Source organism: Caretta caretta, chromosome 7 (genome assembly GCF_965140235.1).
Source record: "Caretta caretta isolate rCarCar2 chromosome 7, rCarCar1.hap1, whole genome shotgun sequence".
In the NCBI taxonomy this organism is placed as follows: domain Eukaryota; kingdom Metazoa; phylum Chordata; order Testudines; family Cheloniidae; genus Caretta; species Caretta caretta.
The window spans coordinates 113596617-113616071 of record NC_134212.1 but is presented as its reverse complement, the minus strand read 5'-3'; the positions used below and the strand labels follow the sequence as shown (position 1 = coordinate 113616071).

The window sequence follows — 19455 nt, the reverse complement described above, 5'->3', positions numbered from 1 at the left end:
TGTGTAAACTCAGCCTTGGGTCTGAGAGTCAAGATGGATTAATCCCAGCTTGCACATCATCATCAATAATTTTGTTGAAGAACAACATAGAGCAGAATCTGCAGCTTCCATAATCTTAGCTGTGTTGCTCTGCAGGACTAAAAGGAATAAAAACAGTAACAATTCTGTTTTGTAATTTAATTCAACAGGTGTGACTGTGAATATACATAGGGAACAGATCCACTGAGTTTTGACATAGTCACTTCTCAAAGTAGAACTTTGCTTCAAGGAAACAGACTGTTGCTAATGGCTGCCAGTAGGTTGGTAATTGTCTCTCTGTGGCCTGCGTGCATTGTAAAATGTAACTCCCATAGATTAGAAGTAAACTTTAGCTCTGCTTGTTCCAATTTCCTGTTTACTTGGTTGCCATTTGTTGAAGAACATTGTTTCTGGATCTGAAACGGAAGGTTCTTTCTTTTGCACAGATGTTCCTATTGAGCACATTATTTCTTGTTGTGGGGAGCCATCAGCATTGATCCAGAAAACAAAACAAAACAAAAAAATCATTGAGGCCTTTTAATGGCTTCTCCTACTGTCTTCTGGCAGCCAGTGGGCTCCAGAGCTTGCATCTGTGGCATGACAGAATGTATTCAAGCTTGGGGTGTGTGTGTGTCTGGTAAAGACAGAGAAGTGCATTACCTTAATATGTTTCCGATCGATGCTTCTTCACAAGGGCAAAGGATGTTTTGTTCTAGTGACAGAGAAAAATCAATGCAAGCCAAATAGAAAAGGACAAAATTCATAGGAGGGTGGGAGCAAATGCTTTCAAATTTCAAAAGATGTGCGAAGAAATAGTTGGGGGAGGGGAAGAAATAAAATAAAAATATTTTTTCTTTCTGTTATTTTTTCTAACAGTTCAGTTAACTGTTGTCTCCAGCGTATTGGTGGTGGTGGGGGAAGCTTTCTTCCACCTACAAAGCAGCATCACAAGAAGCTTTTGAGGCTACTAAACCTCCTCTCTTGATCTGTGCCTGTGTGGCTTCAAATTTCAAGATCTATGTTCTGATCCTTTCTCGCTGCTTGATATCAGACCTTTCTGCATATTTGTAACAGCTGGGTGAAAGCTCTCTTTCCACTGATGTTCTAGCATTTGAGAGATCACTAGGCAATGCTTGAGTAAGGCCTAATACAGTTCACTTTGGGGTTTTTATTAAGGAGCAGCCTGGCTCTAATGTAAAGCCTTTGGAAAACTTTAGACCAAACATTTCTGATAGTCTTCCTCAGCGGCTGGAGTTCTGCCCCGGAACAGGAGTTGAACAGACTGTAGTTATGCAAAGTGTGATGGTTGTATGATGGAAGGTGAGAAGAGAAAGCAGAAAATTGTACAAGAACTTTGATATGAAAATCAGTTTCAATCACCTTCTTGACAAGGCAGAAGTCACCATTTATCCTCTCAGAACTGAGCACAGGCTGGGGAATGGTTGGTGCATGGAAGTCGTCTGAGATAAGGACACCCACTTGGGTAGTGGCTGATGTTCGCTAGTTAGCCATGAAATAGGTTCAAAGTGTGAGCAGCAGCCCTAAAAGCTTCCCCCACCCCCCTGCTACTCTGCCAGTGTTCTTCTACCCTGACCTGTAGTGACTCCCCTTTAGGGGTCAGAGCAGTTCAGTCTGCATGTCCGTGTGAGCTTCAGCCTCTCTTCTGAATCTGGCATACGTTCTGCAACGAGTATTTCATTTGGTATAGATCACTGACTATCAGATTATGACCACTTTCAATCACTGTTGACCTAAGCTGTGTTTGAATCACTGACCTAGAAGTTAAAGACTTCATAGGGCATGTCTACATTGCAATAAAAAACCCGTAGTACCAAGTCTTAAAGCCTGCGTCCACTCACTCCAGTGTGAGGGGCTCACACTATGGGGCTAAAATAGTAGTGTAGAAGTTTGGGCTCAGGCTAGAGCCTGGGCTCTGAAACCCAAAGAGGGAAGTGGGTCCGAGCCCATTTACACAACTATTTTTAACTAGTCAGTTGACCCAGATTCTGAGACTCACAGCTGTGGGTTTGTTTGTTCTTGTGCAGCATCTATGTCTCCATAGTATGTTATTGTACCCCATGAATTATGGTGTTAAAACAAATGGACATGGAAAAGAGCTATTGAGTCGGTCTCCCAGCCACTACAGGATGGTTCTCTATGGTGCATGCTAACAGTGTTTTGTCAAGTCTGGTTCTAAATACTCTCAGTGGTTGTGGCCCCCTCCACTTGCTCTGAAGGTATATCTACATTGGCAGTAAAAGACCTGCAGCATGCCCATAACTGACCTGGGCTTGTGGGGCTCAGGCTGTGGGCCTATACAATTGCAGGGTAGTCATTCGGCATCAGGCTGAAGCCCCAGCCCTGGGACCCCGTGAGGGGGGTGGGTCTCGCAGCTCAAACTCCAATCCAAGCTCAAACATCTACACTACTATTTTTAGTCCTGCAGCCCGAGCCCCACAAGCCCGAATCGGCTGACCCAGGCTCTGAGACTCGATGCTGCGGGTTTGTTATTGTAGTGTAGACGTACTCTGAGAGACCTCTCTCCCAGACTCATTCTCCTTGTCAGGGAGTATTTCCTGTCATCCACCTTAAAATGTCCCTGTATTAGTTTCATCATCTGACTCCTTGTTTTACCATCTTGTACCCCCTAAAGAATTTCTCTCCTCCGTGTTTGCACCCTTCTGCATACAGCTTTCCAGGTTTCTCCCTTTGAATAACTGAGCCATTTAGTTCTCCACTACTATCCAGTTCTAATAAGGTGCTTGGATACTCTGGAGCTGAGCGCATGGCAAATGTATAGACACTGTTTTTCTGAAAAGATGCATTTTTATATGACTCTTTATTTCATACCTGGCGTATGTCTCCGTCTGTGGGACTCAGGCTTGTGGACTCAGTGTTTCCAAACCCCTGCTTGAGCATTCATACTGCATTGTAAAGCTGGACCCAGGTCTGAGCTATGCCAGTGCATCTATACTGCACGACACAGACCTTCCATCCTGGTTCTATGGCTTGACCTGCGTCCACACTGCAAAATGACAGGGCTTGGACCCAAGTCTCAGTGGGACCTGTCCATTTAGCAGCTTCCTAGGACGTGGGTCCTGTCTGCTTGCTCACGTGAGTCAGACTGATTTGTGTGTGGTTGGCAGCGGGGTTTGGACTCAAACCTGAGTCAGAGCACAGGTTTAGTATACACTGTAGATATAGCCTTGTAGGCTTGCCCTATTGCAAATGTGGGTAAAAAGGGGTGATTTAAGGTTTTGAGCACCAAGTAATTTTATCACAAAAATGGCTAAAAATCATATAGTTCAGAGAGACAGGAAATGGTAGGTCCAGTCTTAATGCCTGTTCAGGGATGAGAGTCCCGTTATTTCAGCTACATGGGGTTCTTGCCATGCCATGGGGAGTGGGAAGGCACTATGATTTAAAGACAAGCAAAATAATTCTTCAGCTGGCTAAATTGCTTTTGTCTTTGTGTTGAGAAAACTCTAAGAACATCTTTAAATTAGAACTGTAATTTTTTCCTTTATTCAGTCAATTTTCTGAGATATCCCTTTAGTTCCATCAAGGATTAATAGAAGTTGAAATTCTATTTCAAATGAGTCCAAACCCTCCTGTTTTGCATATAAAAGTGTTTAAGCTCTTAAAAATCATTTTAAACTTAAATGATTCTTAAATAAAGTTGTTCAACTTAAATGGTTATGCGGAGAGATTGTGTCTTATTTCTTACCAATCTATAGAGAGGTTTTCCTTGCCTTCCTGAGTTTGGTAATGAGTTGGTTAAACATTGCCAGATAACTAATTAATTTCCCAATTAATATGAATGATTTTATACTCAGATGGCTTCTTATATTAGTAATCTGTTATAGCAAGGTCATTTGATTCAATTTTTTACATAAAACATCCACTATTCACATAATAGTGGTATTGAGGCAGTTATTACATTTGCAAATACACATCTCAAAGCATTCAAGGGACAACAAAGGTTTTCACCTTCAAGAGGAAACATAGAGTTAGACATAACTAACATCATCCATAAAACATTGTCCAACCATAAATGTTGTTCTTACCATTTGAAGACTTTAGACCAATTATAAAAGAAATCAGTTTCAATAAGGATAATTCTAGATTTTTCCCTTTTCAAAGGGGAGCGATGAAGACAGCCTCTTTTATTACTTAGTTTCTAGGTCTGATAATGCATCCTAAACATAAACCCCCTTTGGAATATCCTAAATACACATCCAGATCTCTTTCTAAAACACAAGTATTTTAAGAAGTTGTTTTCTTGAGATAAAGATCATGTCTATACCAAACTAGTGTCCTGTACAAGGGGAGGTATCCTGTTCTTTAAAGAGACGCTCTTGTTGTTTGTCTTTTGACCCAATGGTTCCTACATTTACAGCTTGTAATTAACTTTTATCAAATAGTCTATACAAGGCACAAATCACAATAATGAACACTTTTATACTATTTTGAAAGATGTGTGTAAAAGAAAATATAGACCGTTAAAGCTAAACAGAAGTTATAAAGCTGCATTCCAGAGCATGTATAAACATTCTTGGAGGTAATATATTTGGTTTTATGGCTAACGAGGTGTTCTCCTTTTTGACACTTTTGGTGCCTGTTATTGGTTGATGGAAAGCAGAGATTTCCTATGGATTCCCTTAATTAGCTTTAACCTTTGATTTCATTAAATTAGCAACTAAAAACTTAAGCACATGAGCTATCATATTCTTCAAGTATTCTGTGTGGAAACAATTGTATCTCCTAAAACTGGGTAAAGGCAAAGGCAAGATTATACTACTCTAACAGTATAAAAGAGAATTATCATAATTTTATTAATAACCATTTTGCATCAATATTGAGGTATATCCACTACACAAGGTAATACTGGAGAATCCTACTGTATACTCTTTGTATGGTGATGACAGTTTTACAAATGTGTGGTTACAATGTACCTGGTTTTCTTGTTTTCCTCTTTCTATTGTATCTACTACTTCTGATCACTGTGCAGAAAACCAATGGAAAAAGTTAGTAAAGAAAAGCATATTACTATAGGAAGTTTTAATGTGAATTCTAACACAGTAAAGCGATTTTCCTATCCATTTACTTTGAAAATCTGATTGTTAATCGCTTTGACAAGTCAAAATGTAGTTTAAAATTGGAAAAGCCAGTGGGCCACACAAACTCGAGTCTGCCTGTTTGATTTATAAATGATTCTAGCAAAAGACTCAGGGACCTCATGATTATTTTACTTTCTTGCCCTGGTCCTATCACTGCCAAACTAATTCCATTACGGTATACCTTAGCTGTGTTACTACAGGCTACTAATAACCTTTAAATGGTCCATTAGTTACAGCAATGGCTTTAGCTCACTAATAATGAACCTTGCCAAAGACTTTATCAGGCCAGACTGAGAGCCATGGTTTGTGCTATGTCTTTCTTTACTGAAGACTGAAAATAAATATAGTCCAATATTTATTGGACTATATAAATAAAATCAAAATAAATAAAATAAATCAAGTCCAATCACAGGGTAGAATTAAACCATTTTAACAATAGGCAAAGCTTATCTGTCTTCTGCTTCTTGTCCTGTCCTCAGTCCCAGTAGATAGAGCATCAGAGGTATTTTCTCTTAGGCAATATCTTTATCTTTTGGTATCCTCCTCTTAAAAGACTCATTCAGCTGATCATGATAATTGAGGCCATGTATATGCTAGCAGTGCAGGAAATGTGTTATTTCTGACTAACGTGATGTATGGCAGTGAGTTGAGTGATAGTGAGTAGAGGGAGAATGTGAATCTAGTTAATGGAATAGAATGCTGTAATATTTCTCTTTCTGTCTTTGCAGTGGTCGGTATTGGAAAAGGAACTAAAATGCTGAGCAACATTTTGGCAGGCTCCAAGGTATGGCACACTAAGTTATTGATCTTAATATTTTTTCTGTGTCGAGGTGAATCGTGTTACAGGCAACTAAAACATCCAGCATCAAGCAAGGACTCAGAATGGCTTCATTCCTTCAGGGACCCAAAGTGTTGCTATCACAAGCATGCTTAACTGCCTGTCGGAAACCCTTGTCTCTCTGATGTTGTCTCAGAGAGCTTACTGATGATTGGGGTCTTTTGTAGGAAGGTTTTTTCAATGTTCAGTTCTCTGTAGATTTTAAATATGAGATATAGAAACACAATAATGAATGATGTCCTGTAAATATTGTAACTTCTTCTGTTTTTTAATCAAAACTTTAAAATCCCCATCCCCCCTATCCTTTCCTTCAAGTAGATATAAAAGAGTAATACTATAATTCTTCCATCACAAGCTGTTATGAAATCTGTTACATCTGTTCTTCACATCTGATTTCTCAAGAATACCATGCAGTCTTAAAAGACGAAACCCTTCAATATTTTTTAATCTTTATTATTAGTATTGCTATAATGGCTAGATGCAAGTGGGGATGGGGGCTCCATTGTGCATAATCCCAGCCCCAAAACATTTGACACAAAATGTAACAAGCAAGTGTGAGCAAAATTAGGAAGGGAGGATAAAGGTGACAAAAATAATCTATCTAATCACACAAATTTATATATGTGGTTACTGATGTTTCCAAATCATCCTAGATTGTAAAAAACAAACAAACAGCAGTTTCCCATGGATGTATAACCAGGTCATTAGTTGGCTGACTTCTTTGTAGGTATCACAGCAAAAGTTGGTCAAGAGGAAGGAATTGGAGAAGGAGCGGGAACTTGTGTTCTGGGTTAATTCCATTGGGGAGTTCCATGCATCTAAGGCAGCATGACATATAATGCATAGATGGTTCTAAGAGGGCTGTCAAACAGACCTGCAAGGCTAATAAGTAACCTTCTTTTAATGTTTTCTTATTCAAAACACACTGTGCATTTGGGACATTATGCGCTCCTAGACTCTGATTTTAAGGACTCTTTGATCAGGGGAACATATATACAAAGACTTTGTGGGACTCCAGTCTTGAATGGGGATTTTGGGAGCTATCATACAAAAGAGAAAAGCGTCATGTATTACCGGCTTAAGGACTGATCCTGCAAACATTTACCTACCTAAGTAGCATTAGTCATGTGAGGAATTCCTTTATCGTCAGTTGGGCTATTCACGTGAATGAATTCTGTGCATAAGTATTTGCAGGATTGAGACATTAGTATGCAAAGCACAAGTGACAACAGGTGGATTTGGAGAGCTATCATTCTGCATAGTTAACAGATGGGAACTTGACTCACCTCTTGTTGTACTTTCTGGCTAGTTGCATCAAAACCTTGACTTGTGTGTTTACATTTCCAGGCAATAGATGTTGGGTAAGTGGATAGGTGGGCGTGCTCCAGTTAATCCAGTATGGTTGGTTCCAGCCCTGGGTGTTAGGGGTTTTGCATACATCTTGAAAGCTGAAAATGTAAAGTCCTGTTGTTTAGAGAATACTTTTAAAATGGGAAAATGGGCAAGAATACATGAAGAAATCAATATAATAGTCAAGTGCTCTCCAGATTTTGTTACTTTAGGAAAGTCAATAATGACTTAAAAATAATTGACTTTTTAAAGTCAATTGACAGCTCCTCTAATGCATTTCATGCTGACTATTTTTCTTCCTTTTTTCATCTCTGATCCATGACCAGTAAACTATTTATAGATGCTGTGATGATGATCTGAACTAGAGCCTGACTGATATTCACCCAGGTTTAAGAAGAGATAATAGACAGAAAAGCAGTTGTGGCAATAGGGCCTGATTTAAAGTCCCTTGCAGTCAATTGCGATGCAGTTTTAGATTTGGTTTTGGTAAGTAATGAGGATGTCCTAGAAGAGCTAGTCATAGGAAATAACTTTGGTTCAAGTGATCTTGAGTTTATTTAGTTTAAATGAAGTAGAAGGATAATCAAAAACCAAGCAATCAGCTATGGATTTTGGTTTCAAAAGGGAAGACTTTGGGATATTAAGGGAATTAGTTGAAGACATCAACTCGATTGAAGCACTCAAAGACTTAAATGTGGAAGAGGCTTGGGATTTATAGCTATATTAAAAAAAAAATAAGAAAGGATGCGGTTGGGCGCTATGCAGTGTAGATGGGAAGGAGGTTGAAGAGGAAGACCCAAAAACTAAATGAATACTTTGCCTTGGTTTTCGATAAGGATGATAATATGGAACATGGGTATGAAGGCAGGATGGCAGATGGAAATGAGTGTATAGAAATGGAAATTACGACATCTGAGGTGGGAGAAAAATGTGAAGATCTTAATGTGGTTAAATCAGGGGGACCAGATAATTTCCATCCCAGAATACTGAAAGAACTGGCACATGAGATTGGTAGCCTAGGAGCAAGGAATTTTAATAAATCTATCTATCTGGGGCTAGTGCCATATGGCTGGAGTATAGCTAACATTGTCACTATATTTAAGAAAAAAGTGAAAAAAGTGATCCTGGCAATTGAAAAAAGTGATCCTGGCAATTGAAGACCTGTTAGTCTGCCCTCAGTAGTATGCTGTAGAACAGCTGTTCTCAAAATGTGGGTCAGGACACCAAAATGAGTTGTGACCCGATTTTAAGGGGGTTTCCAGGGCTAGCATTAGACTTTCTGGGATCCAGGGCTGAAGCTGAAGTCCTAGCTCCAGCCCCACCTGGGGTAGTGGGGGGTCAGGCTGTGGCTCCCTCTCCACCACACCTGGGGTGGTGGGGCTTGGGCTGTGGTCATGTCTCCCCTCTCCAGGTTGGTGGGCTCTGGCTCCATCCCCATCCCAGGATCATGTAGTAACTTTGTTGTCAGAAGGGGGTCGTGGTGCAATGAAGTTTGAGAACCTCTGCCTTAGAACAGATTGTGAAGGAAAGGCTGATTAAGTTAATGGAGACAAACAGCAAAGGGGATATAATTCAACAAGATTTTCCAAAGGTAGATCATGCCAGACTGTCTTGATTTCTTTCTTTGAGAAATTAACTGATTTTTTTCACTAAGGGAAATACAGTAGATCTAACATGCATGGACTTAATAAAGCATTTGACACAATACTACATGGGAGATTATTACGTAAATTAGAGAATATGGGGTTAGTACAAGCATTGTAAACTGGATAAAGAACTGACTTAAGGGGAGAGGGCAATGGGTTTTGTTGAAAGGTTAACTATTGGACTGGAAGGAGGTTACTAGTGGAGTTCCCAAGTATTGGTCTTGGAATCAATCTTATTCACGATTTTTATTAATGACCTTGTCACAAAAAGTAAAGTGTGTGATAATGATCTGGATGACCTTGAAGATTGGAGTGACAGAAATGGGATGAAATTCAACAGTACCAAGTGCAAGGTCTAAGGGTCTAACAATAGGAATTTCTGGGCGCTCATCAGTTGGACATGATAGGGGAAGAGAGAGACCTGGGTGATCACAAGATGACTGAGGCACCAGTGTGATATGGCTGTGAAAAAGGCAAACGTCATCCTAGGCTATATCAAGCAAGGCATTTCCAGTAGTGATAGAAAAGTATTAATGCCATTGCAGAAGACACTGGTAAGACTGCATCTGGAATACTGTGCACAGTTCCGGTCTCCTATGTTCAAGAAAGATGAATACAAAGTGGAACAGGTGTAGAGAAGAACTACAAGGATGATCGGGAAGAGGAGGGCCTATCTTATGAGAAGATAAGGGAAGAGCTTAGTTTGTTTAGCTGAGGAGAAAGAAGGCTGGGAGAGAATATGACTGATCTCTTTACATACATCGGGGGAATAAACACCAAACTGGGGGAAGAGCCATTTAAGCTAAAGGACAATGTTGCCACAAGAACAAACTGGCCAGGCTGGAAATTGAAAGGTTTCTCACTGTCAGAGGAGTGAGGTTCTGAAACAACCTCCCAATAACAATTGTGGGAGCAAAGAACCTCTCTCTCTTTAGAGTTGGGCAAATTTATGAGTGTGATTGTGTGATGGGGTTGCTTGTGCTAGTAGGGGACAGCAGAGCTGGGGTTACTTCCAGTTTGTCTTACGTTCCTAGAAGCTCACGTTTCAGGGCTTCACCTGGCCACCAGGAGGGGGTCAGGAATGGATTGTGTTACTCTCTCTTCCCAGTGTATTCTAGATATTTTTAGGTCTCCTTCCTCTGATGCATCATAGAAGGCCACAGCCGGAGATGAGATATTGGAAAGGGTGAGCCAGGACGCTGAGGCAGTACCAAGCAGTCTCTCTCTCAGGTGCTTGGCTGGCTGGTTCTTGCTCACAAGCTCAGGTGTTTTCCCCTAGGTCAGATTGGCCGTGACCTTGGGGGCTTTTGCCTTCCACTGCAGTGACTGAGTGCAAGTCACTTGCAAGGATCATCCAGCCATTTCTCACAATGATTTCCCTGCCATTGCAGGGGCCTCGGCGTTGGTAGGTCTCAGTCCCTCTTATTCTCTCACTGTGGCATATAACCATCTAGTATCCTGTGGTTTATATTAATTTGTCCTAGTTTTGGTTGTTGGGTTTAGTGTGAAGATGCTGGGTTGTATTAGTTGCTTTTATACAGGAGATCAGACTAGGTCATCTGGTAGTCCTTCTGGCCTTATCCTCTGAGTCTAATTGGAGTCTTTCCGTTGACCTTGGTGGGCTTTGGATTAGGATGATAGTACTCATATAACTTACTATAGTTCCTGAGGTTGAGTCCCTGTTACTTGAGACTTTAACTTTTTATAGTCTGACATCCCCTTTTTAATACCTTATCCATTACAGAAAAGCTTTGTCATATTAGCTAAATCAGCTTTAAATAGTTCTAGCTAAACTAGTACAAATCCTTAATGTAGATGCTCCTAAATCCATTTAACCCTCATTCAAATTGGTTTAGTTTAATTTGGTAATTTACTGACACAAGTTAAAATGATTTTTAAGTGAGGGTTAAACCAGTTTGCAAGTCTGTGTAGATAGACTCATAGGTTTAACTGGGTGGCTACAGAGGTCTCAGGACTCCTAGTAGTTAGCCATGACTATTCTTTATTCTAAAGTTGTTGAAAAACTTTTTGCCTTTTAGCTGTCGTGCTGTCTACTAGGATTAGAGTGTCTCTTACTTCATCATACATCACGTGTTTGAAATGTTTGTTACTTTTGCTCTAATTCTCTCCTTTTTATGTTCGATTCCACTACATTCAATATGCGTTTCTGCTGGGGATTTTCTTTTTAATTCCGTTAAAGCAGTCTTCAAGAGAAATCAGATCCAGTCTATTAACACTGGCAGCATAATTACACTCATGCCCCAAAACTTACGTGGTTGCTGTGAACTCTGTATGGCAGCTCTACCAAAGAGATGGATGTCAGAATTTTTCCAAACGTCCTATCAAATTTAAGCTGATTTGGCTGCCACCAGCATGATTCCCTGATCTGTAATTCATACAGCCTCTGTAAAGAATATCATGATTTATCAGTTCTGTAATCAAGTATGTGACCTCCTTAAGGACTAACTCAAAAGAAATAGAAATGTCCAGCAAAGTTTCTCAAAGCTCCAAGTTTCTTATCAAGTTCCTTAATATTTTTCCAGAAATAGACGTCTCTGTATGTTTTTTTTTATTTCAAATGTTCCAGCAAAGTTGTGGAATAAATTACGGCATGTGAATGGGCTACTCTTATGGCTCAAAGACTAGCATGCTATTCTTCCTCTGAAAGACGTGGGGTAGTCTGATCAGAATAACTCTGTTCCTAAGACTGAGACTATGTGGAGGTGATGTTCGTGAGCAGATAATTTAGAGAGCTCTTGCTAACAGAAGAAAGTTTAGAGGAAGCTGTGGAAAAGTTTGGAAAAATCTCTCCCACGCTAAGATGTGCTGTAATAATGTAGCTATGCAGAAAGAAGTTGTGGGCTCATCAGGGAGGTAGGAGGCTTGGCAGCCTAAGCAGCCAGCAATGAGATATTGCATTATTCTAATAATTCCCAGTGGGACAGGGGGAGATTGAGCGGCAGGGATGTCTCCAGCACAGAGAGCCTTCACTGAAGTGAGATAAAACAAGATAATCAAAACTTCAGGCACCCAGGTAGCATGTTCACTGATATTTAGTTAATTGCATTATAAAGAGCCCAACTCTGGCTTCACTCACATTCTCCTCAGCAGGGTCACATGCACCAGGGTGACCCCAGAGTCTTTACTGGGGTCATACCAAGGTAAATGAGACCAGAAGTTGGGCCATCATGAGCATTCTGTGGTCTGAATCCTCAAATACTGACAGGTTGAAAACCTGCTTTTCTTTTCTGGAGGGTAGAATCTCTAGTCATTCTTCTTTTTTTATTGGAAGCCCCAGGAGCTCCAGTGACTTGTGGAGAATTAGAATTGACTTCCCTGCATTGATTGCAAATGCTTGAGTGGAGAGTAGGTGAATTGAGCATTTGATCTCAAAGGTTGCAGCCTCTCCAGAGAGGCTCACTATCAAAATGTCATCTGGATAATATAAAACCCAAACTCCAAATAGCCTCAAAGAGGCAAACAGGGATCAAGGGGAGAATGAAGATGCTGAGTTAGTAGCCTGATGTGGAACAGTGTGGATTCTATATAGTTAGAAAACTGAACTCCCAAGGATCCTGAATGGGGCATGGAAACTATTTCAGTTATCCAGCCTTTTTTAAGTGTAGCTTCACCATATTTTGTCTCATAAATACGGAGCTTGCTGCTTAAGGATTCTCCAGGAGAAACTGGATCAACTTCCTTTGTAGTATGAGAATTTCTTACTGACTTGTAAGTTTATTGTAGGATCATTCTAGGAAGTGGCTGATTGGATTCATGGTCCATCTAATCCAGTATCATTTCTGCATAGGTTAGTCCCAGACGTTGTAGAGAAAGATGCAAAAGTCTATAATGAAATAAATGCCTCCTAGGGAACATTATTTCCTAATCAATAATTTACAACGAGTTGTCTTATGCCCAGAAGCATGAGAATATAGATCCCTAAGTTTTTGTATATTATCTAATGTAATTGTTGATATAATTATGCATATTAATATCTAATTATTTTTTGACTTTGCCACCATCATGTGGCAATGAGTTCCATGGGATAATTATGCTTTTTTTTTTTTTAAGTTTCCTTTTTTCTGTAAAATTTTTTTTTGCAGAAACATCCTAGTGCATGCAGTGAATTTTTTCAAGTGTAAGAAACTAAATGACTGACTTTGTTTTCAGAGGAATATTTATGTGGCACACATCTTTACTGTTTAGTATGAAAACACCTTTTCCCCACAGTAGCACCACACAAGCAGATCAAGGGCACCTGCTTGCCTTGTGGTATTTTATCTAGCCAGCTCTCCATTCCAGTAAAATAATACACTGTGCAATACAGACTAAGCAAAACATTGTGAGGGGATGTCTACATTGCAATTAGACACCTGCAACTGGTCTGTGCCAGCTGACTCAGGCTTGTGGTACTGTTTAATTGCAGTGTAGATGTTCAGTCTCGGGCTGCAGCCTAAGCTCTGGAACCCTCTTACCTGTCAGGGTTGTAGAATCCGGGCTTCAGCCCAAGACTGAACGTCTACTCTGCAATTAAACAGTCCCTCAAGCCTGAGTTAGATACCCAGCCGCGGGGATCTAATTGCAGCGTAGACATACCCGGAGTGAAATCCTGGCCCAGTTGAAGTCATTGGTAAAACTCCCATTAACTCCAATGGAGTCAGGACTTCACCCTCTTTCATGATTGTGTGATTATAAATTTGTCTGAAATGGTTTTATTGTTGCATAGTTAAAATAGCACTGTCCTAAATGAAATAAACACCTACAGGATGGAAGTAATTATTGTAAACAAATGTAAATTAGTTATGAAAGTTGCCAGGAGTATATTCAAATGGTCCTGCAAAGTAGATCTTCTGTTGTACTAAAAGGCGGTGACATGCTGCTTCATTGATTGGGGAGATAAATTTGTCACTTGTCTTTCCTATTATGGCCACTATTTTGTCTATAAATCTACTCAAGTGAGGATATGGCTGGCTCTTGGGGGTGGGGTGCGGTGTGGGGGGAGTTTTTTCTTTAGGACTAGAATTTTTTGATGCCCTTACACTGAACAGCACCTTACTCCACAAATGTTCCTCAGTAGTCCCATTGACTTTAATAGGACTAAAATCATGAGTAAAGGTATCTGTATTTGGCCTTTCATCATTAGTGAGGGTTAATAATTAAAAGCATGCACTCGGGAGATAAAAAGGTAAAACGTGAAAAAGAATCCCTTGACTGTTGTGCACTGTGAAACGCGCTGAAGTAAGGGCCAGTTTCCTTGGGAAGCTTCTACTCTTGGGTGGGAAGAACCACCTCCTCCCTAAATTTAAGAATCAGTAAAACAAACAAATACTTCCCCTCTCACACACCCAATATTTGCACTGTATCTTCTCCTGTTTCCTTGCTCCATTGAAAGAGAGATGATCTGACTCTTCATCTGTTAAAGAATTTTACAAGAAGAACAGAGCAGAGTCTAATCATTGAAATGATGAACAGAAAGAGCTGTGAGGCTGTGTAAAAAGCAGATGCTCCTGTAGCTGTGAAGAGTGAATTGAGCAGATATTTGCTACCTACTTCCATGAATATAACACACACACGTTGGAAAAATGATACATGCCCACACTACTTATTTTAGACCTTGACAAGTGTTTCCTTTTTTTTAACTGAACAATTTAAGATTATGGAGGGTACAGTAAGAAATGATCGGTCCTCTCTTTTACACTGTTCCACAGTGGAGGACAAGGATTCACTGATTAAATTAATAGCAGGTAAACTTATCAATAAGAGGAAATACTGCTTCAAAGAATATGTAATTAGGTGGTGGAATTTGCTGCTAATTATTATTTGTTGTACTGTAATGATTAGGAGCTGTAGTTCTTGTAAATGGAAGTGGCAGAAAAATAGCCTTATTAGGGCAAGAGACTGAAATTAAGAGAACTGGGTTCTAGTCATAGGTTTCCTGAGTAAACCTTGAGAAAACCACCTGAACCCAGATTTTTCAAAAATTGATTTTGAGTGCTTCAATTTTTGTGTACCCACTGTGACACACAAAGCCTGATTGTTTTCATTCATATATATGTTGTGGATGCTAACTGTCTCAAGATGGTCACCTCACATCAGTGTCAACTTTTGAAAATGGGTCTTAGAGTTCCTGCCTCCTCCCTTCTTCCTTGTATAATGGAGCTAATACTTACCTACTTAACAGGGATATTGTGAAGCTGAATTCATTGTTTTAAAAGTGCTTTGAGATACTTTGATGGAAGGCACTGTGGAAATGCAAAGGGGTGTTCGGTACAAAAAGAGTGTGTTCAGACAATTTTCAGAGGAACAGCCGTGTTAGTCTGTATTCGCAAAAAGAAAAGGAGTACTTGTGGCACCTTAGAGACTAACCAATTTATTTGAGCATGAGCTTTCGTGAGCTACAGCTCACTTCATCAGATGTTTACCGTGGAAACTGCAGCAGACTTTATATACACACAGAAATCATGAAACAATACCTCCTCCCACCCCACTGTCCTGCTGGTAATAGCTTATCTAAAGTGATCAACAGGTGGGCCATTTCCAGCACAAATCCAGGTTTTCTCACCCTCCACCCCCCCACACAAATTCACTCTCCTGCTGGTGCTAGCCCATCCAAAGTGACAACTCTTTACAATGTTATGCCTGCACAGTGAAGCATGCAGATGTCAGGAAATGCCAAAGGTAAGGCTCCACACACAACCTTGACTCTGTCAGGCTCTGATTCCAGGCAGTCGGACCTGGTGGTTGGAGTGGTGGTCAGTGCTGGATGTAGGATCAGGACGTGGCCGAGGGCAGTGGTAAAACTTGGTTCCAGGGACAGGCCATGGGTCAGAACTGAGGTCAGATCCATAGACAAACCGAATCGGTATCGTAGTGAGAGTCCAGATGCAGGCCATAGGTCGAAGCAGGGTTGGAGTCAGTCCTAGGGCTTGGAAGTCAGGAGGTGGATGGAGGGCTGGATAAAAGAGAAGGACATGGACAAGGCTTGAGCAGGCTGGAACAAGGCTCCGGTAAGGTTGGGGCAGGAACAGGAACCAGATGAAGGACAGCCTGGAAGCCTAGGGAGTCTGTTTTATTATTATTATTTATTACATAATAAAATATCATACAGTTTCAATCCAGTGTTTATCTATAGCACTGATCACCAGGGTATCTGAACACTGAACAGGTAAATTAGATCTGCATGCTGATGTCCATAGCACACTTCATAGAGGATTCTGCTGTTTGCCTTTTCTGGGAGGCATTCTGCAGTTGCCATTTGTATGGTAATCACACATTAAATGTTGCTGTCAGAATGTATTGTATACATTAAGTGAAAACACAGAGTAATAGTGAAATGCTGCTGGCAAATATAGGCTATTTCATTTGACAACTACGTTATATTTGAAGCTAACAGTCTCGTCCCTTGAATTGCACCTAAGCAAGGCTGCCATATATCGTGAAAAGGAAATGTGTTGTATATGGCTACTAAGTAACTGATCTTGATAAGATGACTTGTGCCAATGAGACATTTTGCAGAGCAAAGGGTGCACAGCTGCTAATCCTTGTATGAGTTTATTGAGAGAACTCAATGCAGAACATACTGTGTATACCAACTATGCAGTTTTTTCCAGCAGATCGTAACTTGGTCAAATCAAAATCAGTTTTCACTGGAACATGTAAAGGCATTCCTCCCCCATAGGAGCTACTCCTCTGGCAAATTTGATCTTTCTACCATGACTCCTTTTTGCTAGAGATACCTTTTATTAGAGGGAAGGTCAGATAGAATCGTCTTTGAATAATGGGGAAGGTGCTGCTTCCCATATCCCCACTTCTTCCCCCCACCATCCCCTCCTCATATCTTAAAAACAACTCAACCGTGTTTGCTTAAGTTAAGAAAAAAATTCACATGGCAAATTTCAGAGCAAAATGTGATAATTTTTGGAAAGTTCTGTGTGTCTGAAAATGGGGTTTGAATGGAAATGCTTCTGCAACCTTAAAGTCTCTGACAGTCCACTCTAGTGATTTATATCTGCACTGGAAGATTTGTATTACTCTCTATATTTTTTTAAACATAGGTACTGGAGCTACTGAATTCAAACACTCTTCTGGTTTCCCTTCCCCTCCCTCTTTTTCCTCCCACATCTTCCCCCCAAAATATAGGTTATAAAAGGGCCCCAGGTATGTAGTGCAGGTATTAATTTGCCTGCTGCCCTACCATTAGTGAGCTGGCTCTGCATGCTGTGTATTTCTCAAGTCTCTCTCTTTCATGTTAACCGCAGGGGCTAATCTATTAATATCTCTGCTTCATGCTCTATTCATATTCAGACTTTTTTAAACTACAGTATTGAAAATTTTGAAAAGAGGCTACACTTACTGTGCTGTGGGAACTGTTGCCTCACAAAACGGAGAGTATTTAAAGAGCCCGCTCCAGTTAAAATTTTTCTGTTTTCTCTCTCTCTTACACCCACCCCCTCCTTCTGACCTCTGTAAATTACATATTTGTATTCGCTACATATACAATTCTTCCTTCCCACTTTAACAAAATATTAAATAACAGTGCTAACACACTGAGTCAACTTTTTTTTTTTTAATTATGAAATCATGGGAGTCAGAAACAGATGACCTGTTAGCAGATCTGTGTATTCCCACGCTGAAGCAGTTCTGTTCCTTTTGGTGCCCCTTTCTAGTCACTCAAAGATTCTTGTACCGCTGCCATTTGGAGTTTACTAGATCTTAGCATGAGGAAACGTCTTTGGGTTTAACCTAAATATTAATTTTCATAATTTACTTTGACATTCCTAGTTATACCCCATTGCACCATTCTAAAACCATCTCTTTTCTCCTGTGAAGAGTCTGTTCTATTTCTGGGAGAAAGAAAATCCAGAATTTCCATAATACCCGATTCCTCAAAAAGTTAGGGGTGGGGTGGGGGTTTGTGTTTCCCCTGTGTAATCCATTGAACAGGTGGTACAGTTTAGCAGTGGGAAGGAGGGAATGAGCTTGTATCAAAACAAAACTGGAAATGACCTCTATTCAAGACCAAGGATGAGATTTTTTTTTTCTAGTGAGTGCAGAGAGTTTCCATGGGGAAGGTGTCTGGATGCTTTGAATTAAGAGACCTGGTACTACCAAGCAGCTGGTTTCTTGAGTGGGTCTGCATGTTGTAAGACCTTGTTTGTGCTTAGCAGTGTGACCATGTATCACTGAAATCTGGGGGATGATCTGAGTCCCTAATATTTTTACAAAACTCTAGTATTTTGTTCTAGCTTTTAGAATTCCCTGCAGTCTCTGGCGACATCCCCCGAGTTATCAAATCATTCCCTGATCTCTGGCAGAACTTTCGGCTGCAGGCTCCCCCCCGATGGGTGGTGCTAGGGTTTCACTTTGAAAATCAGGTCACCCCATGTTTTAGAGCGTTTTCAGTAAGAGGGCGATATAAGGGGTCAGAGAATCCAGCTAGTCCTAGGGTAAAGATCAGATAGTTCTTCAGCAATGAGAGAACGATTACAGCATCTAGCAGTAAATAAAATTTAGTACAGCTTTAGCACGAAGTCAGCTTTTTCGTGCAGGAGAAAAGTGGATGCTAGAGGAGAGAAATTGTAGTTTCTCTGTAGTAAGAGGACGTTTGCTATTTGTTAATTTTGAACTTGTCATAAAATACTTTTTGTCCCCTCTGTAATCTTAATTTTGTCTTTTGGTAACATTTTCAAATTGCTTGGGGGCCTCCTGCTTTTAATATGTCTGATCATGGCTGCTGGAAGTTCTTTTGTTTTGTAAAATAATCGGGACTAAAATAATCATCCATTTTCTCCTATCCTTGGGCTGTCTTTTCTATTTAGAGCCAGGCATTGTTTCTTGCTATTTGTTTTGAACAGTGCTTAGCACAATGGAACCCTGGTCTTGCCTGAAACCTTTAGGTGCTATTGAAATAAATTTGACAAGTTACGTAAATAACTAATCTTGGTCAGGAGTTAGTGATAAATTTTATGAATCTATGGACACAAATTGAATGTATTTTTATAAATAACCATATAGGGCCAATTTCGTACATACAGAGGCCCACGTTTGCAACCAAGATGCATCTGCAGGTATGGGAACTGTAGGCGCAAAGCATGCAATTACATGGTTAGGCACCAGCTTGGTAGTTTTGATGTCCACTTACCCATTTTGTGCTCCAGCTGATTGCTACCAGTGTCCTTGCAACCTCTGTAGGCTTCCTATGCTCACATCTTAGTCAGGCACATACATATATTGATCTTCTATTTATCTCAAATCTGATTTCTCTGATGATTCTCAGTCTATCAGATAGGGTTCTTAGCTTTTCTTTTTTTTCCTCCTACAGTCCCATGTTCAATTGCTGCTCAGATTTGAAAATAGCTTATCCTCAAATGAACTCTAAGAACCATTTGTCCTAATTCCTACAGTCCTTCCTTTCCAGGAAATTCTAGCAATGAGAGACACCTTGCAACTTTAAAGACAGCTACTAATGACCCTATTTTACAAT

General features: G+C 40.2%; 1 protein-coding gene across 1 annotated transcript in view; it reads left to right on the top strand.

Moving 5' to 3' along the window:
* The window catches only part of TRUB1 (TruB pseudouridine synthase family member 1), a 42789-nt gene that overhangs the window by 4507 nt on the left and 18827 nt on the right, over nucleotides 1-19455 (top strand). Inside the window, exon 3 of the mRNA XM_048859489.2 lies at nucleotides 5867-5922. Coding sequence (XP_048715446.1) covers nucleotides 5867-5922 — 56 coding nt within the window. The remainder of the gene's footprint in view (nucleotides 1-5866; nucleotides 5923-19455) is intronic.